Genomic DNA, 20,822 nt, shown 5'->3' on the forward strand with positions numbered 1-20,822 from the left:
ACACCAGAAGGAAGTGCAGGGAGGCTGGAGGGGGAACAGCCTGCCCAGGAGCAGACAGACACCTGGCCTGTGGGTGCAGGGATGGAGCCAGCAAAGCCAGAGCTCAGTGGTCGATAGAAATGGCCATTCACGGGGAGGGCACCCAAAAGGGCTTCTCTAAATGTGTTGTCAGCACAAGGAAGGCAGCTGAGGCAACCCTGGTCTCAGTGGCCAGTGGGGCAGTGGACAGAGTGACAAAGCCAGTGTAAATACAGCAATTCCTCAGAACCAAGATTCTCCCTCAAGACTCCTGCCACACAGCAGGACTGTGACCGAGCTGCCAGAGCACTCAGCCCTTACACCGAGCCAGGGTCTCAGAAGGAGAGTGTGGGAGTGGAAAGAGAGCAGCTCTGGGAAGACCAAGTGCTGCTGCTGCCTGGCAGTGCTGCTGTGCTGAGAGTCTTTTCCCCTTCCCCTCTGCACAGAGTCAATACCCTGCAGCTTCACCAAGATCTCAGAGGAAGGATCTCGGCAAACAAGTCACTGCAGGGTCCTTTATTGTGTTGAAATCCAGAGAGAGCACTGCGCCTCATTTACACAGCCTCGGGGTCAAATTCTACAGGTAGACAGTGAATTAGAAGTGGGATGAATAATAAAATTTCATTGTGCACATTATCACTAGAAAAATGAAGAAAATACCACCGCCACCACAATGAAGAACCTGAGAAGACATGCTGGGCCTGTAATGAGTTACATTATGAATGCTCTGCAAAAGAAAACAATCAGTTAATTTCTTCTGAAAAGCACCCCTTCATCATTTTCCTCAGGGCATCCTTGATCTCCTGGTTCCTCATGCTGTAGAGGAGGGGGTTCACTGCTGGAGGCACCACCGAGTACAGAACTGCCATCACCAGGTTGAGGGATGGGGAGGAGATGGAGGGGGGCTTCAAGTAGGCAAACACTGCAGTGCTGATAAACAGGGAGACCACGGCCAGGTGAGGGAGGCACGTGGAAAAGGCTTTGTGGCGTCCCTGCTCAGAGGGGATCCTCAGCACGGCCCTGAAGATCTGCACATAGGAGAAAAGAATGAAAACAAAACAACCAAATGCCAAACAGACACTAAGGTCAAGAAGGCCAACTTCCCTGAGGTAGGAGCGTGAGCAGGAGAGCTTGAGGATGTGGGGGATTTCACAGAAGAACTGGCCCACAGCATTGCCTTGGCAGAGTGGTAGTGAAAATGTATTGGCGGTGTGCAGCACAGCATAGAGGAACCCACTGCCCCAGGCAGCTGCTGCCATGTGGACACAAGCTCTGCTGCCCAGGAGGGTCCCGTAGTGCAAGGGTTGGCAGATGGCAACGTAGCGGTCGTAGGCCATGATGGTGAGCACACAATACTCCGTTACAACCAAGAAGAGAAAGAAAAAGACCTGTGCAGCACATCCCCAGTAGGAGATGGCCCTGGTGTCGCACAGGGAGTTGGCCATGGATTTGGGGACAGTGGTGGAGATGGAGCCCAGGTCGAGGAGGGAGAGGTTGAGGAGGAAGAAGTACATGGGGGTGTGGAGGCGGTGGTCGCAGGCTACAGTGGTGATGATGAGGCCGTTGCCCAGGAGGGCAGCCAGGTAGATGCCCAGGAAGAGCCAGAAGTGCAAGAGCTGCAGCTGCCGCGTGTCTGCAAAAGCCAGGAGGAGGAACTCGGTGATGGAGCTGCTGTTGGACATTAGCTTCTTCTGGGCATGAGGCACTGTTCAAGAGGGTAAAGACAGTGACAAGTTAGATGAAAATTCTCTGAGCTAAACGTAATGCATTTCTCATAGAAACACCACCGAAGCTGCCTCTCCTATTTCAGAAAGGCCTTTGGCAGGTCCCTTTCTTGAGACATATGGTTGGTGCTGGCTGAGGGTGCCACTGGGAGCAGCGGGCTCTGCTGTGGGCTACAGGGGAGTCAGTCCTGACCTACAGCAAGAGGTAAATAGGAACATGGGGTCATCTTAGATTAAATCCATTTGTCATATCAAAGAGCTTTGCAGCTTTGTCACTCCCACTTCAACCCAAACTGGGGATTTTGTTTTGAGTATTTGTTCTGGTTTCCACACATCACTTCAGGAGTGCTTTTGGCAGGGAAAGAAGCAAATGTCCTAAAGATGAGCTGTGCTGAAAGGAGAGTTTTGTCATTTGCATCACTGGGAGCCTGGGGATTAGAAGGGGACTGGGATATTTAACTCACATGGACAAATCTCTGAAATGCACCCAAATCCCCCCTCCCCATTCCTCTCCAGTGACAACAACAAGAGGAGCAGGGACAGGAGGACAAAAATGGATAAACACTACAGACCTGCTGCCAATGGAGGCAGGAGAGGGACAGATGGTAGGGCATTTGATAATTTCTTCTCTTCAGGGCTGACCCAACTGAGAAGGTGACTGAGTCCCCATGGCCATAAGGGCAGAGGCTCTGCTGGGTGGGACAAAAGACCACGGGTTTTCTCCGGTGATGGCAGGGAGGTGCCTGAATCCCCCTCCCATGGCATTTCTGGGAGCAGCTCCCGCTCTCTCCCTGCCCCTGTCTCTGCTGCCTGGACCTGTCCCTGTCAGCAGCTGCTTCTCCGTCCTCTTGTCACCTCCCTGTCCCTGCTCACAGACCCCATCCCACCCGCTGTGTGCTCAGCTCTGCCCTGCAGACCCCTCCTGGCAGCCGGGCAGTGCCCAGTGGCATCTCTGTGTGTGCAGGGGTTAAGGAGCACTTGAGACAAGTCCTAAGGACAACTAGAATCTCGGTGCCTTCTCCAGAGGGGAGAAATATATTTTAATGTCACACTGCACAACCACTCACGAGGATGAGAAAAATTCATAGCAAAGACTCCTTACCTTAAAGGTAAATGCTGCCTTGATGTTCTTCTCCAAAATCCATGCCCAAGCTTAAGCTGTGAGCAAATGTGACCTGCGCAGCATGCGCTCAACAGCAGAAGCACCCTGCTCTGCCCTTCCAGGGGTCATTTCTTTCACCCACACCTTCTCCCCACGCTGTCATGGGGAGTTCCCTGCGCAGGCTGAGTGCTGACCCTGGCAGGCAGCAAAGTCCCTGCTCCACCACTCAGCCCCTGAAACACCAGGACCCTGCTCTGAAGGACAGCCCTGGGCACCCCTGCATGCACACCCGGCTTCACAGCCCTGCAGCTGGTGCCAGGAGAAGGCAGCCCTCATGCCCTGTCCCTCTGACAGGGCAGCAGGGAAGCCCTGCTCTGGAGCACACCCTTCTCCTCTACAACAGAGAATCAAAGACAGTCCTGCCAAATCCTATACACTGTCAGCTGTGCCAGTGTTCGGAGATCCCTGCAGGAACTGAAGCTCTGTTGCCCTGCACCCACAGACTCACCATGCAGAGGGCTGTGAAGATTTCTCCCGCAGTGAGCTCTCAGCATCCTCCCACTCCACGCTGCCTTTAAGCTCTCTCTGCCTTGCAGGTCTCCTCTCGATGCCTGCAGGCAGTGCCCCCAGCCCTGCTCCTGGGCAGAGCTGTCTCTCTGCAGCGCTGCCTGCTTGCCAGGAGCTCCCTCTGTCCCAGGAGCCCAGCCCAGCTCAGCAGCAGAGGACCAGCCCATGGTGACAATTTTCCTTCCCTCTCTGGGCTCCCTCCAGGTGTCCCTGGGCCTCCAGGGGAACCTGCTGGGAAACAGGCTGAAGCAATCACTGATGTTCCCTCCCGCACCTGGGGAGAGACACTGCTTTCCAGCAGGGTCATTGCTCTGCTGAGAGACAGACTTGGGTCCAAGAATCAACTTCACCGAGAATCATAGAATCACTGAGGTTGGAAAAGACCCTTAAGATCACCAAGTCCAACGGTGAACCTAACACCAGCTAGTCCACTACTAAACCATGTCCCTTAACTCCGTGTCTTTGAAATACCTCCAAGGAGGGTGACTCAGCCCCTTCCCTGGGCAGCCTCTTTCTTGTGCCATCATTGGGCAGGACATGCAGACAGTGACAGGCAGGGATCTCCTTTAGCCCTGCTGAGGGAAGGGAGCCAGCTGAGTCCATGGAGGCATCTCATGCTGGGATTGTAGTCCTGGGGCTGGAAGGGGACTCAGCTCCCTCCCATGCCCACCAAAAAGCCACAGGAGCTGGGATTCCTCCTGCCTCAGTGCAGGTCTGCAGTAAAGAGGCACCTACATGTCAGCTCCTTGCCTCAGCTCCCATGCTAACTAATGGTGATGGAGGCCAGGAGTGAGGTGTTCAGATGCAACTGTCTGGTGACATTGGAGGTGCCAGAGGTGGTCAGAGAGATGTGCAGGTTATAGAGACAGATTCAAGTTATGTGCAGGCTGATATAGAGACAGGACAACATCTGAGCACCTCTTCTTTGCAGCCCCTGGGAATTTCCTTTGGCCAACTGCAATGACATCCGATGCTCAAATTAAGGGCAAAGGAACCTGTCCCTCCTCATGATGTTCAGGGTGGCCTATAGACCTATTCCTCTGCTGGAATGGAGTCATGTGCCTAGCAGAGCTCTTCTCCATCTTTTTGCATTTACTAGATCTTGGTGACAATATTGGCAGTTGTGTCATGTTCAGCCCCACCTTGGGCTACAGAATTCAGAGCAGCTATTCAATTCCAGGTTAAGATCCAGGCCCACAGAGCTACAGGAGATGCCAGGGCTGGCATGGAAATCACAGGTCCTACACCAAAAGCAATTCTCCTTCAGGGAGGGTCTGCGACAGAACCCCCAGATGGCATCTTGGACAGTATGATCTGGTGCCTTTGTGCCATTGACGATTGCCATCAGTCAGAGGCACCAGTCATCAGGTGCCATCAGAGAGGCAAATTCTGTCCCTTCTTCTACCCATTAGCTGCAGGCATTGCCTCATCACAAAGAATATCACACTGGGGTCCTTTCTCACTCCCTTGATGATCCAACCAAGGAACAGCCCAAGCATTTGAACAGTGTTCCTGGGTATATCTTGCCTTCAAAGATAGCATCCTCAAAGCACAACCATGCTTCATACCAAAACTCAGCTGAAACTCTAAAGGCAATTCAAGGGCACCAAGATGAGCTGCTGCTATCTCAGGAACATTTCGAGAAGAAAGAGAATTACTACGGGACCACTATTAAATTAACTGATAAAAGGTGTAGATAGATCTGAGATTGCCTATGTCTTCCTTGCCTCAGTTACCACCAGCAAGGTCTCCCAGGCCTTTGTGATTTGAGGCAGGACTCTGGAAGGGAAAGGGGAACAACCAGCGGTGGATGAGGATCACGCCAGGGCTTACCCAGCAAACCACAACCCTTACCACTCCATGGGACCAAAGGGGCTGCAATCAAGGGTACTGAGGGAGTGTTTTTCTCCAGGAAGTGCTGGTCTGTTCTGATCCCAGTAAGGAAGGCACTCAGACTCTGTGAGGCATCATTTAAAATGCTCTTCCTTAGGTGTAGGGCTCTAAGGAGAGAATTGTAGAGATAATCTTATGTCCCTTTAGATGGCTGGAACCACAGGTCATGTAGCACGGAGGCAAGAATGAGGAGGGTGGATACCCCCTGTATGAAGGGGAAGCTTGGATTTATGGAGGTCCTCTATGAGATGGGCAACAGGTTGGGTTAGCTTTTGTCACTGAGGATCGGAGGAGTCAGTAAGAATGACACTGTGCTGGCAGCTACAAACTACTTGGTGACGGGAGAGGAAACAGAAAAGGTCTTTTTTCAGCAGCCGAGGATGTCTCCAGGTTAATGATCAGGTGCCTATGGGGGACTGGAAGTGCGCTGGCATTCGCTGGCCAGGCAAAGCAACAGGGTGCCAACAGCCTGAAGGATCTTGGGACAACTTCTTCACAGAGCTGCTAGGTGGGCCAACAAAAGTGATGGTCACCTGGACCTGACCGTGGCCCACAAGGAAAAGCTGGTCAGGATGTGATCACCAGCATCAGCCTTGGTTGTCATGACCAGGAAACAGTGGGGTCTCAGACACCAAAGGGCAGTGAGGAAGGTCAGTAGCAGGGAACAGACTCTGGACTCCAGAGGAGAAGTCTTTGACTTACTTGGGAGACTGATCCAGGTGGTGCCATGGGAAGCAGCTCTGAAGGGTGAAGGAGCATGAGCAAATCTGACAGGCCTGACAGGACAGCCTCCTCCCAGCAAAAGAATGATCTCTCCAAGTACCCATGCAAAGAAGTATTCCTCTCAGGAGAGAGCTTTTGCATTAAATGATAACACTTAGCAATGAGTGAAAAAAGCACTGGTCTAAAAACTTCATGCCAGAGGTTACACACCGTGAAATTAAAAGCTACCTTGTCAAGTAAGAGTGAATGACAGGAATGAAGTTAATGAAATTAAAGAACTTCAGTTTACTGACATGACGAAGTGCTGTGTTACAATAGGCCACTCTACAATAGGCCACTCTGAGGGAGCCTGGATCAGCTCAAGGCTTTGTGTTTCAAGAACAGAACACCAAATGCATGGCACCACATGAACTCCTGGAGCCTTGTAAAAACACTCAGACCTCCAAGAGTACAGAGGTGCCTCAGGGAGGTCCTTCCCTCGCACATCTTGAGGTGTTTCCTCCACTGGTCGTTCTCGGATCCATGAATGGTGAATGAAGAAACATGGTCATTATCTGAAGAAAGCCTTGAGAGCTTCCTAACTTCTCAGTAGTGATTAGGCAGTGAGCCTGGAGAATGCATGAACCTCCTGGAGTGAGGTCTCGTTACTGCAGGGGAAGTGAGAACCTTTTGGGAGACTCGTGCGAGTGCCGGGAGAGAGCGGGGTGTGTGTAGCAGAGAGTGTGTTACAGGCCAGAAGAGGACCCAAAGGAGCAAGTGGCAGTCATGCTACTGTGGAATAGTTCAAGTTCTGATTTTTAGGGCAGCAGTAGGAGGAACGGCAGTGCTGTGCTGGGATATGGATCCAACCTGGGGATGCAAACAAGTCTGGGCCTGGGACATCTCAGGTGATTCAGGACTGTCAGCAGGGCTATGAGGGAGGCTGGATGGGTTGTGGGGAACTCACAGGCATTGCCAGATCCCGGGAACACCACAACTTTATGTTTAAAGCAACAAAATCTACCACCAAGTTGTACACACACCCACACTCACACTGACCCTCGTTAGAGCCCTGAGCAATGCATGAGGGAAAGGACCTCTTCTACCAGGCCCTGGGGGTCAGGGCTTGGCCACTCTGGTGATTAACAAACACCAAGGGCTTACATGTGATCAGAGACACCAGCTCATTGCCTTTGCCACCTGCAACCAGTGTCTCCAAGTTTTTGCCTATTTAGCCCCCAGGGACCGACACATTGACTGGGCATTCCCTGCTTGGCTTTGTCAGTGTTGGCCCTCAGTGGGGCCTCCAACGGCCTCAGAAACTCGGGTGTTCTTCTGCCTTCCACTTTGTCAGAGGCTTGTTCCTGCTTTCAGTATCTGCAGTTCAGGAACTGGGCACCAGAGGGCTCCTTAACATGCAAAACACCCTATCAAGCCATGTCTCTGCGCATAACTTTCCCTAACTCTTCAAGTCTTCTGTGGCGAAATTTCAGCAGTGTAGCCAAGCAGAAAAGATTGAAATGATAAGGAACAAGGATTTTTTGGTTTTTTTTCCAATTTTCTTTGTCTTTCTGCTACCAGAAAAAGTGATATCAGCCTTTTCCAATTCATATTTATCCAGAGCATCACAGGATGAAGTCCGAATATGTAGGAAAGGTAAGATTGTTTCTGTCAGACAGTGTATGGGCCATCTTGCTCCTGTGTCCCTTCACCATCGTTGGTCCTGCCCCCCCACCCCCATCCATCATTTCTCTCAGTGGCCATGTGGGACTTGCGTCATGATTTCTCAAATCTAAGTTTTTCCCTCTAAAGTCTGTAGCTCAATGATTCAGCTCATAGAATCATAGAAGCATAGAAGCTTAGAATCATTTATTTTGAAGAAAGACCTTCAAGATCATCGAGTCCAACCATCAGCCATGCCCACTAAACCACGTTCCGTAGTGCCTCTTCTACACGTTTTTTTCATACCTCCAAGGATGGTGACTCCACCACTTCCCTGGGCAGCACATTGCAATGTTTGACAACCCTCTCAGTAAAAAAATTGTTCCTAATATCCAAGCTAAACCTCCCCTGCCACCTACTTGAGGCCATTTCCTCTTGTCCTATCTCCAACCACCTGACAGAGGAGACCAGCACCCACTTCACTTTCAGGGGGTTGTAGAGAGCAATAAGGTCTCCCCTCAGCCTCCTCTTCTCCAGGCTAAACAACCACAGTTCCCTCATAAGACTGGTGCTCCAGGCCCTTCATCAACTTGGTTGCCCTTCTCTGGACATGCTCCAGCAGCTCAATGTCTTTCCTGTAGTGAGGGGCCCAAAATGAAACACAGGACTCGAGGTGTGGCCTCACCAGTGCCAAGTACAGGGGAATGATCACTTCCCTGCTCCTGCTGGCCACACTCTTTCTGATGCAGGCCAGGATGCCGTTGGCCTTCTTGGCCACCTGGGCACACTGCTGGCTCATATTCAGCCAGCTGTCAACCAGCACCCCCAGGTCTTTCTCTGCTGGGCAGCTTTCCAGCCACTCTTCCCCAAGCCTGTAGCGCCGCATGGGGTTGTTGTGACCCATGTGCAGGACTTGGAACTGAGCCTTGTTGAACCTCAGACAACTGGCCTCGGCCCATTGATCCAGCCTGTCCAGATCTCTCTGCAGAGCCTTCCTACCCTCGAGCAGATCAACCCTCCCTCCCAACTTGGTGTCATCTGTGAACTTACTGAGGGTGCACTCGATCCCTTCATCCAGATCATTGATAAAGATATTACACAGAACTGGCCCCACTACTGAGCCCTAGGGCACACCACTTGTGACCGGCTGCCAACTGGATTTAACTCCATTCACCACAATCCTGTGGGCACAGCCATCCAGCCAGTTCTTCACCTGGCAAAGAGTACACTTGCCCAAGCCATGAGACGCCAGCTTCTCAAGGAGTATGCCATGAGAGACAGCGTCAAAGGCCTTGCTGAATCCAGGTAGACAACATCCACAGCCTTTCCCTCATCCACTAGGCGGGTCACCTGGTCATAGAAGGTGATCAGGTTGGCCAAGCAAGACCTGCCTTTCATGAACCCATGCTGACTGGGCCTGATCCCCTGCTTGTCCTGGACTTGCCATGTGAGTGCTCTCAAGACAAACTGTTCCATAATCTTCCCTGGTAACAAGGTCAAGCTGACAGGCCTGTAGTTCCCCGGATCCTCCCTCAGGCCCTTCTTGTAGATGGGCATCACATTGGCAAGCCTCCAGTCCTCTGGGACCTCCCCTGTTGACCAGGATTGCTGATAGATGATGGAGGGTGGCTTGGCAAGCACCTCTGCCAGTTCCCTCAGTACTCTTGGATGGATCCTGTTTGGACCCGTAGATTTGTGAGTGTCCAGATGGTGAAGCAGGTCACTAACTATTTCCTCTTGGATTAAGGGGGGTATATTCTGCTCTTTGCCCTTGCCTTCCAGCTCAGGGGGCTGAGTACCCTGAGGATAACTGGTCTTACTACTAAAGACTGAGGCAAAGGCGGCAGTAAGTACCTCAGCCTTTTCCTCATCTCTGGTGGCAACATTCCCTTCTCTATCCACTAAAGGACAGATACTCTCCTTGGAATTCTTTTCATTGTTAACATATTTATAAAAACATTTTTTGTTGTCCCTTTTACAATAGTGGCCAGATTGAGTTCTAGCTGAGCTTTTGCCTTTCTAATTTCCTCTCTGCATGGCCTAACAAGACCCCTGTACTCCTCCCAAGTTGCCCGCCCTTTCTTCCAGAGATAATAAACTCTCCCTTTTTTCTTGAGTCCTAGCAAAAGCTCCCTGTTCAGCCAGGCTGGCCTTCTTCCTCAGTAGTTAGTCATGCAGTGCCCCTTTGCCCTTCAGGATGGTCTCCCAAGGGACTCTCTCAACCAGTGCCTTGAAGAGGCCAAAGTTTGCCCTCTGGAAGCCCATAGTGGTGGTTTTGGTGACGCCCTTCCTTGGCTCACTGAGAATTGAGAATTCTATCATTTCATGGATGCTAAGCCCATACGTACTCGGACCATCACATCTCCCACCAGTCCTTCCCTGTTTGTAAACAGTAGATCTAGCAAGGCTCCTCCCCTGGTAGGCTCACCTACCATCTGTCTCAGGACGTTATCTTCCACACACTCCAGGAACCTCCTAGACTGCTCACTCTGTGCCATGTTGTACTTCCAGCAGATGTCTGGGAAGGTGAAGTTCCCCACGAGAACAAGGCTGCACGATTCTGAGACTACTGCCAGCCTCCTGTAGAATGATTCACCTGCCTCTTCAACCTGGTTAGGTGGTCTATAACAAAATCCCAGCACAATATCTCCCTTGTTGGCCTTCCCCCTCATCCTCACCCATAAGCACTCAACTTTGACATCACAAATGTGTAGCTCTGCACAATCAAAACACTCCCTAACATAGAGAGCCACCCCACCACCTCTCCTTCCTTGTCTATCCCTTCTGAAGAGCTTATAGCCATCCATTGCAGCACTCCAGTCTGGGAGTCATCCCACCATGTTTCTGTGATGGCGAGTAAGTCGTATCTATCCTGCTGCACGATGGCTTCCAGCTCCTCCTGGTTATTGCCCATGCTGCGTGCATTGGCATAGATGCACTTGAGCTGGGCTATCAAATCCACCCCCAGCATTGGCATGCTGCCCCCAGGCTCATCTCTGGTGTGCCTACGTTTATCCCCTTCCCCCTTCAAACCGAGTTTAAAGCCCTCTCTATGAGCCCCACCATCTCATGAGCGAGAATCCTTTTCCCCCGTTGAGATAGCTGGACTCCATCTGTTGACAGCAAGCCCGGTGCTGTGTAAACGTCCCCCTGATCAAAAAAACCCAAATTCCACCAATGGCACCAGCCTCTGAGCCACGTATTAATCAGGTATGTTTTCCTGTTCCTTTCAGTTTATTTCCCTGCCACTGAAGAGATTGAGGAAAACACTACCTGTGCTGCCGATCCTTCCAGTAATCGCCCCAGTGCCCTGAAGTAAGTCCCTTTTGATTGCCTTTGGATTTCTCCCTGCAATCTCATCTCTGCCAGCCTGCCCAGCTAATAGCGGGTAATAATCAGAGGGCCGAACCACACCAGGGAGTCTCCCAGTAATGTCTTTTACCCAGGCCCCAGGGAGGCAGCAGACTTCCCTGTGTATGGGTCAGGTCTGCATATTGGCCCCTCTGTCCCTGTCACACGGGAATGGCTTATGACAATTACCCTCCTTTTTCTTTTTTCAGATGCTATGAGAAAGCATGGGGATGCCTGACTCAGCCTAGGCAACCCCTGGATAGGCCTTCATCTACACCCTGATCTTCATTGGCCTGGTCCTCAAGTTCCAGAGCCCCATACCTGTTGTGTAGGGGCAACTGGGAGGGTGAGGGAGACCGGGAGGGGATTCGCCTGCCTCCCTGACCAGGGACCCGTATCCATTCCCCTCCATCTCTTAGGTCCCCTCCTGCCTGGTGGCAAGAGGGCAGGGGGTCCTCCATTTCTTGTGGAGCCTCCAGCTGCTGCCTCTGCCTCAGGGATGGTAGGGTGTGGGTCCATCAAACTACCTTCCTCTCACACTCCCTGATACTCGTCAACCTTTCCACTTCCTCCTTCAGCTCTGCCACCAGGCTGAGCAGAACATCCACCCGGTCACACCACACACAGGAGATGTCCCTGCTGCCCTCTGGCACCAGGGATAGACTCAGGCACTCCCTGCAGCCAGACACCTGGACAGCTGCATGTTTGCTTGGGAGATCTGTCTGCGACGCCACATTTGTCCAGGCAATTGCTTTCAGCCGAGTGGCAACCATACCTGGGTCTCCTTCTGAGGCCGATGCCCACTGCTTGAGTAACCTTCTCGAGCTGGGAACTGCCACACAAACTGCCATGCCATGCCCTTTCTGACATGCCACGTCCTGTTTGCCCGCCCTGTTCAGCACGCTCCTGGTCACTGGCGCTCCTCAGGGTTGTTTAAATCTCCCGCAGTTGCCCCTGGTAATGCCCACGCCACGTCAGCCTCTCTCGTGAGAGCTGCTGGCTCTGGATGGGTCTCTCTGCTCTTCCTCGGGGTTCCTGGGCTTCAGGAACCTCCTTGTTCCCCTCAGTCTCGTGTTTAGCTGCTGACTTACCGTTGCCGCTGCTGGTCTCATTGCCGTCTGATTACATGTATATATATGTGTATATATATGTATGTATACACACACAGAGATATTGTTCCTTTAGTTTATGGGTCATGTTCATAAAAAGTTCATTGAGTTCATTTAGTTCCCGACTCTGGGCTCCATCTGTCATAGCAGTCTTGCTGGGCAGGAGGGATGGTGCAAAGTCCTCTCTGTTGGCAGAGCAGGATTGGGCTTCAGTGCGCTGTGTCGAGCAGGTGAAAATCAAATCCCCTGGAGGCACACATCGGACTTCCCCATCTTTTCGTATCACCCACCAAGTGCACCCAGGTCCTTGAGCAAAAGCAATCCCACCAATGGGCTTGCCTTTGCCTGAGGCAGGACTAACCCAGACTGTCTTCCCTAACATATGTTTTATGTGCACTACGGGGACTTTTTCCCCTTCTACAGTACGTAAAAGGTCTGACTGGGCAGGGCCACCCGGACTGGCAGATCCTCTGGGGTTGCCTAACCAGGTGGCTCTTGCTAAATGTGTATCCCAATGGTTGAAGGTTCCACCCCCCATTGCTCTCAATGTAGTCTTTAACAGTCCATTGTATTGTTCAATTTTCCCAGAGGCTGGTGCATGATAGGGGATGTGATACACCCACTCAATGCCATGCTCTTTGGCCCAGGTGTCCATGAGGTTGTTTGGGAAATGTGTCCCGTTGTCTGACTCAGTTCTTTCTGGGGTACTGTGTCACCATAAGACTTGGTTTTCAAGGCCCAGGATAGCGTTCTGGGTGGTGGCATGGGGTACAGAACATCTTTCCAGCCATCCAGTGGTTTCTTCCACCACTGTAAGCACATGGCGCTTAGCTTGGAGACTTTGTGGGATTGTGATATAGTCAATTTGCCAGGCCTCCCCATATTCCTATTTCAGCCATCACCCTCCATACCACAGGAGCTTTCCTGCTTGCTTGCTTAATTGCAGCACATGTTTCAAGTTCATCAATAATCTGTGCAATAGTGTCCATGGTCAAGTCCACCCCTCGATCACAAGCCCATCTCTATGTTGCATCTCTTCCCTGATGGCCTGAGGAATCATAGGCCCACTGAGCCATAAATAATTCACCCTTAAGTTGCCAGTCCAGATCCACCTGAACCACTTCAATCTTGGCAGCCCGATCCATCTGCTGATTGTTTTGATGTTCTTCAGTAGATTCCCAACTCTTTGGCACATAAGCATCTAATTTTCCAACCAGATTCTCTAGCCCAGGCACAATATCTTGCCACAGTGTGGCAGCCCAGATGAGTTTGCCTCTGCGTTGCCAGTTGCTCTGCTTCCATTGCTGCAACCACCCCCACAGGGCATTTACCACCATGCATGAGTCAGTATAGAGAAAGGGCACCAGCCACTTCTCTCTTTCAGCAATGTCTAAAGCCAGCTGGATGGCTTTCACTTCTGCACATTGACTCGATACACCTTCTCCTTCAGCAGTTTCTGTGTCTTGTCCTCTAGGACTGCATACAGCAGCCTTCCACCTCTGATGCTTTCCCACAATGCGACAGGACCCATCAGACAACAGGGCATATTGCCTCTCATTTTCTGACAGTTTGTTATACAGTGGGGCCTCTTCAGCATGCATAACCTCCTCTGGCGACATTCTCAAATCTTTGCCTTCTGGCCAGTCCATGATCACTTCCAAAATTCCTGGGCAACTGGGGTTTCCTATATGAGTCCGTTGTGTGATCAGTGCAACCCGCTGACTCCATGTGGCATCAGTTGCCCCTGATGAACATCCAGCCCAGCACTGGCAGTCGGGGTGCTAAGAGGAGCTGTGTTTCAGTACCAGCCACTTCTGAGGCAGCTCAAACTCCTTCATATGCTGCCAATATCTCTTTTTGGGTTGGAGTGTACCCTTGATATCCTCGGCTGCTAAACCCCAGGCATCAGCCTTGGGTTTCCCCACGTGCTTTCTACCAGAGGCTCCAGGTAGGGTCATTCTCCCCTGTTGCAGTATAGAGCACATTTTTAACATCTTCTCCTGCCCGGACTGGCCCAAGGGCTACTGCATGAACAATTTCCCGCTTAATTTGTTCAAAGGCTGGTTGTTGTTCAGGACCCCACGCAAAATCGTTCTTCTACTGCGTCACTTGGTAGACAGGGCTTACAATCAGACTGTATTTTGGAATATGCATTCTCCAAAACCCCACAATACCTAAGAAAGCCTGGGTATACTTTTTACTAGTTGGTGGAGACATAGCTGCTATTTTGTGGATCACATCCATTGGGATTTGATGATGTGCATCTTGCCATTGCATTCCTAACATCTGGATCTCCCATGCAGGTCCCTTGATCTTTCTTTCTTTTATGGCAAAACCAGCTTTCAGAAGGATTTGGGTTATTTTCTTCCCTTTCTCAAAGACTTCTGCTGTGTTGCCCCATATGATGATGTCATCTGTGTATTGCAGGTGTTCTGGAGCTTCCCCCTTCTCCAGTGCAGTCTGGATCAGTCCATGGCAAATGGTGGGGTTGTGTTTCCACCCCTGGAGCAGCTGATTCCAGGTGTACTGGACACCCTTCCCATTAAAAGCAAATTGTAGCTGCACTCTGCTGCCAGAGGGAATGAGAAAAAAAAACGAATCAGTTTGTGGATGGGAATCAGGAAGTCTTGGTTGGTGCTATCTTGCCGCCAGTGCAACAGCATCGTAGCAACTGGCACTTGTTGTTTTTCAACCCTCAGCTACCCCACTATCATAGGGTCTTGAGAGAGACCCAGCAGGGTAGAGAGCTGTTCAGTGCCCTCCATCTCCATTTGGGTCCTTAAAATACCATCTCCTGTGGTTGTCTAGGCCAAGGATGCATGGAGCCTCTGGACCAGTCACAATGGAGTGTTTCTGCCACTCATTCCCAGTTAGGCTTACTTCAGCTTCCAATACAGTTAACTCTTGGGATCCCCCTGACACACCAGAAATACAGATGGGTTCTGCCCCTTTATAACTTGATGCCACTAGAGTACACTGTGCGCCCGTGTCTACTAAAGCCTTGTACTCCTGTGGGTCTAATGTGCCAGGCCATCGAATCCACACAGTCCAATAGACCTGGTTATCCCTTTCCTCCACCTGGCTGGAGGCAGGGCCACTCTAATTCTGGTCACAGTGCCCACTACTCGCTACTCATAAAACTGGCTCAGAAGTCCCTTCAAGAGGATCAGAAATAAGATCGGCCCTTCTACTCTCTTTGGAAACTGGAGCAGCATTTATCCTGGTAGAATACCCATTTGTGGTGATTTTTCTTCACAACTCACGTACCTGTGCATTTAGGATCGAGGTCGGTTTTGCAGCCCATTTCCTCATGTCTTCTCCATGGTCACATAGGTAAAACCACAAGGCCTCTTGTGGTGTGTACCTTCTATATTCTCTCTCTCTGACAGAGGAACGCTCACTCCTAATAGCTGAGACATTGGTCCTTACAAGTGAGGAGTAGGACATATCCTCTTTCATTTGCTGGACATCCTGGGACAGCTTCTCCACAGCCGAAATGCAGGCTTGTAGGGAGGAGGAGAGATTTTCTTCATATTGTCAGAGTTGGTGAGCCACTTCATCCACTCTCGGTGCCTCTTCATCTTTCCAGGTCATTATCACCAGTGAGTTGTCATAGGACGATGGTGCGCTCCATACAAACTTCCGCCACATGGGTGGTGTGCATTGGACTTCGCCTGGATCTTTGGGTAATTGTGGGTTGTCCGGGTCATGATGTATCATCTCTAGCATGGCTAATTCCCTCAGGTATTGAATACCTCTCTCCATGGTGGTCCATGTAGGTTCGGCGTTCGGAAGATCTCGCGATGTCACGGAAAGTTAGAGGGTTAGTCACAGCCTTGTGATGTACCTGTGATCCCGCCTCCCCTTGTTAGTAGAAAAGCAATTAACTGCGCAATAAAAGGCGGAAGTTGGTGCTCACACTGTGTGTGTTATCTGTCTCTTTCCCTGATCCGGGCCGACGAGTGATCTAAGCGTGGCACCTTGATATGTAGCGAACGCTACAGTCCACTTGCTTGATTGACATATAACATCTTCCTTAAAGGGGTACCTTTCCTTCACGCTTGACAGGAGTCGCCTCCAGAGGCTGATGGCTTGTGTCCCTTTTCCAATTGCCTTGTCAATGCCACCTTCCCTGGCAAGCAATTCCAGCTGCTTGGCTTCCCTACCTTCTAAGTCTAAGCTAGTAGCCCCGTTGTCCCAGCATCGGAGCAGTCAGGTGATAATATGCTCACCTAGACGATGGCTGAAATCTTTTTGCATATCCCGCAGCTCACTCAAGGATAGGGATTGAGTGATTACCTCTGGTTCTGCCTCTTCCTCCTCTTCTTGTGATGACCCTGGTTCATCTTCATCCTTCACAAGGCGAACTGATGTTTTTGCAGATTTCTTCTTGTGTATGGGGGCAACAGGGAGTCGAGCAGGGCCTGGCAAGAGGTCAGCGTGGATGAACAGGGACCCCCCTGACTTAGGAGGTCCAACACCAGAAGGAAGTGCAGGGAGGCTGGAGGGGGAACAGCCTGCCCAGGAGCAGACAGACACCTGGCCTGTGGGTGCGGGGATGGAGCCAGCAAAGCCAGAGCTCAGCATTGGATGGAAATGGCCATTCACGGGGAGGGCACCCAGAAGGGTTTCTCTAAATGTGTTGTCAGCACAAGGAAGGCAGCTGAGGCAACCCTGGTCTCAGTGGCCAGTGGGGCAGTGGACAGAGTGACAAAACGAGTATAAATACAGCAATTCCTCAGAACCAAGATTCTCACTTAGGATTCCTGCCTCAGAGCAGGACTGTGACCGAGCTGACAGAGCACTCAGGCCTTACATGAAGCCAGGGGCTCAGAAGGAGAGTGTGGAAGTGGAAAGAGAGCAGCTCTGGTGCTCCCTTGCAGTGCTGCTGTGCTGAGAACCTTTTCCCCTTCCCCTCTTGTCCTGGTTTCAGCTGGGATGGAGTTAATTGTCTTCCTATTGGCTGGTATAGTGCTATGTTTTTGAGTTAGGTATGAGAAGAATGTTGGTAACAGTGATGTTTTCAGTTGTTGCTAAGTAATGTTTAGTCTAAAGTCAAGGATTTTTCAGCTTCTGATGCCCAGCCAGTGAGAAAGCTGGAGGGGCACAAGAAGTTGGCACAGGACACAGCCAGGGCAGCTGACCCAAACTGGCAAATGGGGTATTCCATACGATGGGACGTCCCATCTAGTGTACAAAATGGGGGGAGTGGGGGCGGGGGATTGCTGCTCGGGCACGGACTGGGCGTCGATAAGCAGGTGGTGATCAAGTGCACTGTGCATCATTTGTATATTCCAATCCTTTTATTATTACTGCTGCCATTCTATTAGTGTTATCATTATCATTATTAGCTTCTTCTTTTCTGTTCTATTAAACCGTTCTTATCTCAACCCACGAGTTTTACTTCTATTCCCAGTTCTCTCCCCCATCCCACTGGGTGTTGGGGGATTGAGTGAGTGGCTGCGTGGTGCTTAGTTGCTGGCTGGGGTTAAACCACTACAGCCTGTAATGAGTTACATTATGAATGCTCTGCAAAAGAAAACAATCAGTTAATTGCTTCTGAAAAGCACCCGCTCATCATTTTCCTCAGGGCATCCTTGAGCTCCTGGTTCCTCATGCTGTAGAGGAGGGGGTTCATTGCTGGAGGCACCACCGAGTACAGAACTGCCACCACCAGATCGAGGGATGGGGAAGAGATGGAGGGGGGCTTCAGGTAGGCAAACACTCCAGTGCTGATAAACAGGGAGACCACGGCCAGGTGAGGGAGGCACGTGGAAAAGGCTTTGTGGCGTCCCTGCTCAGAGGGGATCCTCAGCACGGCCCTGAAGATCTGCACGTAGGAGAAAAGAATGAAAACAAAACAACCAAATGCTAAACAGGCACCTAGCACAAGAAGCCCAACTTCCCTGAGGTAGGAGCGTGAGCAGGAGAGCTTGAGGATGTGGGGGATTTCACAGAAGAACTGGCCCACAGCATTGCCCTGACAGAGTGGTAGTGAAAATGTATTGGCCGTGTGCAGGACAGCATTGAGAAACCCACTGCCCCAGGCAGCTGCTGCCATGTGGACACAAGCTCTGCTGCCCAGGAGGGTCCCGTAGTGCAGGGGTTGGCAGATGGCAACGTAGCGGTCGTAGGCCATGATGGTGAGGAGAGAATATTCCGCTGTGATGAAGAAGAGAAAGAAAAAGACCTGTGCAGCACATCCCCAGTAGGAGATGGCCCTGCTGTCGCACAGGGAATTGGCCATGGATTTGGGGACAGTGGTGGAGATGGAGCCCAGGTCAAGGAGGGAGAGGTTGAGGAGGAAGAAGTACATGGGGGTGTGGAGGCGGTGGTCGCAGGCTACAGTGGTGATGATGAGGCCGTTGCCCAGGAGGGCAGCCAGGTAGATGCCCAGGAAGAGCCAGAAGTGCAAGAGCTGCAGCTGCCGCGTGTCTGCAAATGCCAGGAGGAGGAACTCGGTGATGGAGCTGCTGTTGGACATTAGCTTCTTCTGGGCATGAGGCACTGTTTGAGAGGGAAAGATGGTGACAAGTTAGAATAGACTTCTCTGAGCTAAACCTAATGCGTTTCTCATAGAAACACCACCGAAGCTGCCTCTCCTATTTCAGAAAGACCTTTGGCAGGTCCCTTTCTTGAGATACATCCTTGGTGCTGGCTGAGGGTGCCACTGGGAGCAGCGGGCTCTGCTGTGGGCTACAGAGGAGTCAGTCGTGACCTACAGCAAGAGGTAAATAGGAACATGGGGTCATCTTAGATTAAATCCATTTGTCATATCAAAGAGCTTTTCAGCATTGTCACTCCCACTTCAACCCAAACTGGGGATTTTGTTCTGAGTGTTTGTTCTGGTTTCCCCATGTCACTTCAGGAGTGCTTTTGGCAGGGAAAGAAGCAAATGTCCTAAAGATGGGGCGGGCTGAAAGGAGAGTTTTTTCATTTGCATCACTAGGAGCCTGACGATTAGGAGGGGACTGGGATATTTTCCTCACATGGACAAATCTCTGAAATGCACCCAAATCCCCCTTCCCTATTACTCTCCAGTGACAAGAACAAGAGGAGCAGGGACAGGAGGACAAAAATGGATAAACACTACAGACCTGCTGCCAATGGAGGCAGGAGAGGGACAGACGGTAGGGCATTTGATAATTTCTTCTCTTCAGGGCTGACCCAACTGAGAAGGTGACTGAGTCCCCATGGCCATAAGGGCAGAGGCTCTGCTGGGTGGGAGAAAAGGCCATGGGTTTTCTCCGGTGATGGCAGGGAGGTGCCTGAATCCCCCCTCCCATGGCATTTCTGGGAGCAGCTCCCGCTCTCTCCCTGCCCCTGTCTCTGCTGCCTGGAGCTGTCCCTGTCAGCAGCTGCTTCTCCATCCCCTTGTCACCTCCCTGTCCCTGCTCACAGACCCCAAACCACCCGCTGTGTGCTCAGCTCTGCCCTGCAGACCCCTCCTGGCAGCCGGGCAGTGCCCAGTGGCATCTCTGTGTGTGCAGGGGTTAAGGAGCACTTGAGACAAGTCCTAAGGACAACTAGAATCTCGGTGCCTTCTCCAGAGGGGAGAAATATATTTTAATGTCACACTGCACAACCACTGACGAGGATGAGAAAAATTCATAGCAAAGACTCCTTACCTTAAAGGTAAATGCTGCCTTGACGTTCTTCTCCAAAATCCATGCCTAAGCTTAAGCTGTGAGCAAACCTGACCCACGCAGCATGCTGTCAACAGCAGAAGCACCCTGCTCTGCCCTTCCAGGGGTCGTTTCTTTCACCCACACCTTCTCCCCACGCTGTCATGGGGAGTTCCCCGTGCAGGCTGAGTGCTGACCCTGGCAGGCAGCAAAGTCCCTGCTCCACCACTCAGCCCCTGAAACACCAGGACCCTGCTCTGAAGGACAGCCCTGGGCACCCCTGCATGCACACCCGGCTTCACAGCCCTGCAGCTGGTGCCAGGAGAAGGCAGCCCTCATGCCCTGTCCCTCTGACAGGGCAGCAGGGAAGCCCTGCTCTGGAGCACACCCTTCTCCTCTACAACAGAGAATCAAAGACAGTCCTGCCAAATCCTATACACTGTCAGCTGTGCCAGTGTTCGGAGATCCCTGCAGGAACTGAAGCTCTATTGCCCTGCACCCACAGACTCACCATGCAGAGGGCTGTGAAGATTTCTCCCGCAGTGAGCTCTCAGCATCCTCCCACTCCACGCTGCCTTTAAGCTCTCTCTGCCTTGCAGGTCTCCTCTCGATGCCTGCAGGCAGTGCCCCCAGCCCTGCTCCTGGGCAGAGCTGTCTCTCTGCAGCGCTGCCTGCTTGCCAGGAGCTCCCTCTGTCCCAGGAGCCCAGCCCAGCTCAGCAGCAGAGGACCAGCCCATGGTGACAATTTTCCTTCCCTCTCTGGGCTCCCTCCAGGTGTCCCTGGGCCTCCAGGGGAACCTGCTGGGAAACAGGCTGAAGCAATCACTGATGTTCCCTCCCGCACCTGGGGAGAGACACTGCTTTCCAGCAGGGTCATTGCTCTGCTGAGAGACAGACTTGGGTCCAAGAATCAACTTTTCTGAGAATCATACAATCACTGTGGTTGGAAAAGATGCTTAAGATCACCAAGTCCAATGGTGAACTTAACACCAGCAATTCCACCACTAAACCATGTCCCTAAACAACGTGTCTTTTAAATACCTCCATGGAGGGTCTTTGAACCACTTCC

At 51.6% G+C, this 20,822-nt stretch overlaps 2 protein-coding genes across 2 annotated transcripts; both read right to left on the reverse strand.

Annotated features, from left to right (window-relative positions):
• Window positions 1-761: 761 nt before the first annotated feature.
• LOC142025775 (olfactory receptor 14C36-like) lies at window positions 762-3,398 on the reverse strand. Its single transcript, XM_075018459.1, has 2 exons — window positions 3,353-3,398; window positions 762-1,723 (listed from the first exon to the last, which is right to left on the reverse strand). Exons 1-2 carry the CDS (start codon window positions 3,396-3,398, stop codon window positions 762-764), a joined length of 1,008 nt encoding a protein of 335 aa, XP_074874560.1.
• A 14,275-nt stretch (window positions 3,399-17,673) lies between these two features.
• LOC142025936 (olfactory receptor 14A16-like) lies at window positions 17,674-20,310 on the reverse strand. The gene is made up of 2 exons (XM_075018680.1): window positions 20,265-20,310; window positions 17,674-18,635 (listed from the first exon to the last, which is right to left on the reverse strand). Exons 1-2 carry the CDS (start codon window positions 20,308-20,310, stop codon window positions 17,674-17,676), a joined length of 1,008 nt encoding a protein of 335 aa, XP_074874781.1.
• Between the last annotated feature and the right edge of the window lie 512 nt (window positions 20,311-20,822).

Source organism: Buteo buteo, chromosome 30 (assembly GCF_964188355.1).
Source record: "Buteo buteo chromosome 30, bButBut1.hap1.1, whole genome shotgun sequence".
Classification (NCBI taxonomy): domain Eukaryota; kingdom Metazoa; phylum Chordata; class Aves; order Accipitriformes; family Accipitridae; genus Buteo; species Buteo buteo.

Excerpts from the sequence above, each read along its gene's own strand:
- LOC142025775 (XM_075018459.1), bottom strand. The coding sequence starts at position 3,398 with ATGCTGAGAGCTCACTGCGGGAGAAATCTTCACAGCCCTCTGCATG. Across the intron at positions 1,724-3,352 it reads TCTTCACAGCCCTCTGCATG|TGCCTCATGCCCAGAAGAAG; the intron begins GTGAGTCTGTGG and ends CCTCTTGAACAG.
- LOC142025936 (XM_075018680.1), bottom strand. The coding sequence starts at position 20,310 with ATGCTGAGAGCTCACTGCGGGAGAAATCTTCACAGCCCTCTGCATG. Across the intron at positions 18,636-20,264 it reads TCTTCACAGCCCTCTGCATG|TGCCTCATGCCCAGAAGAAG; the intron begins GTGAGTCTGTGG and ends CCTCTCAAACAG.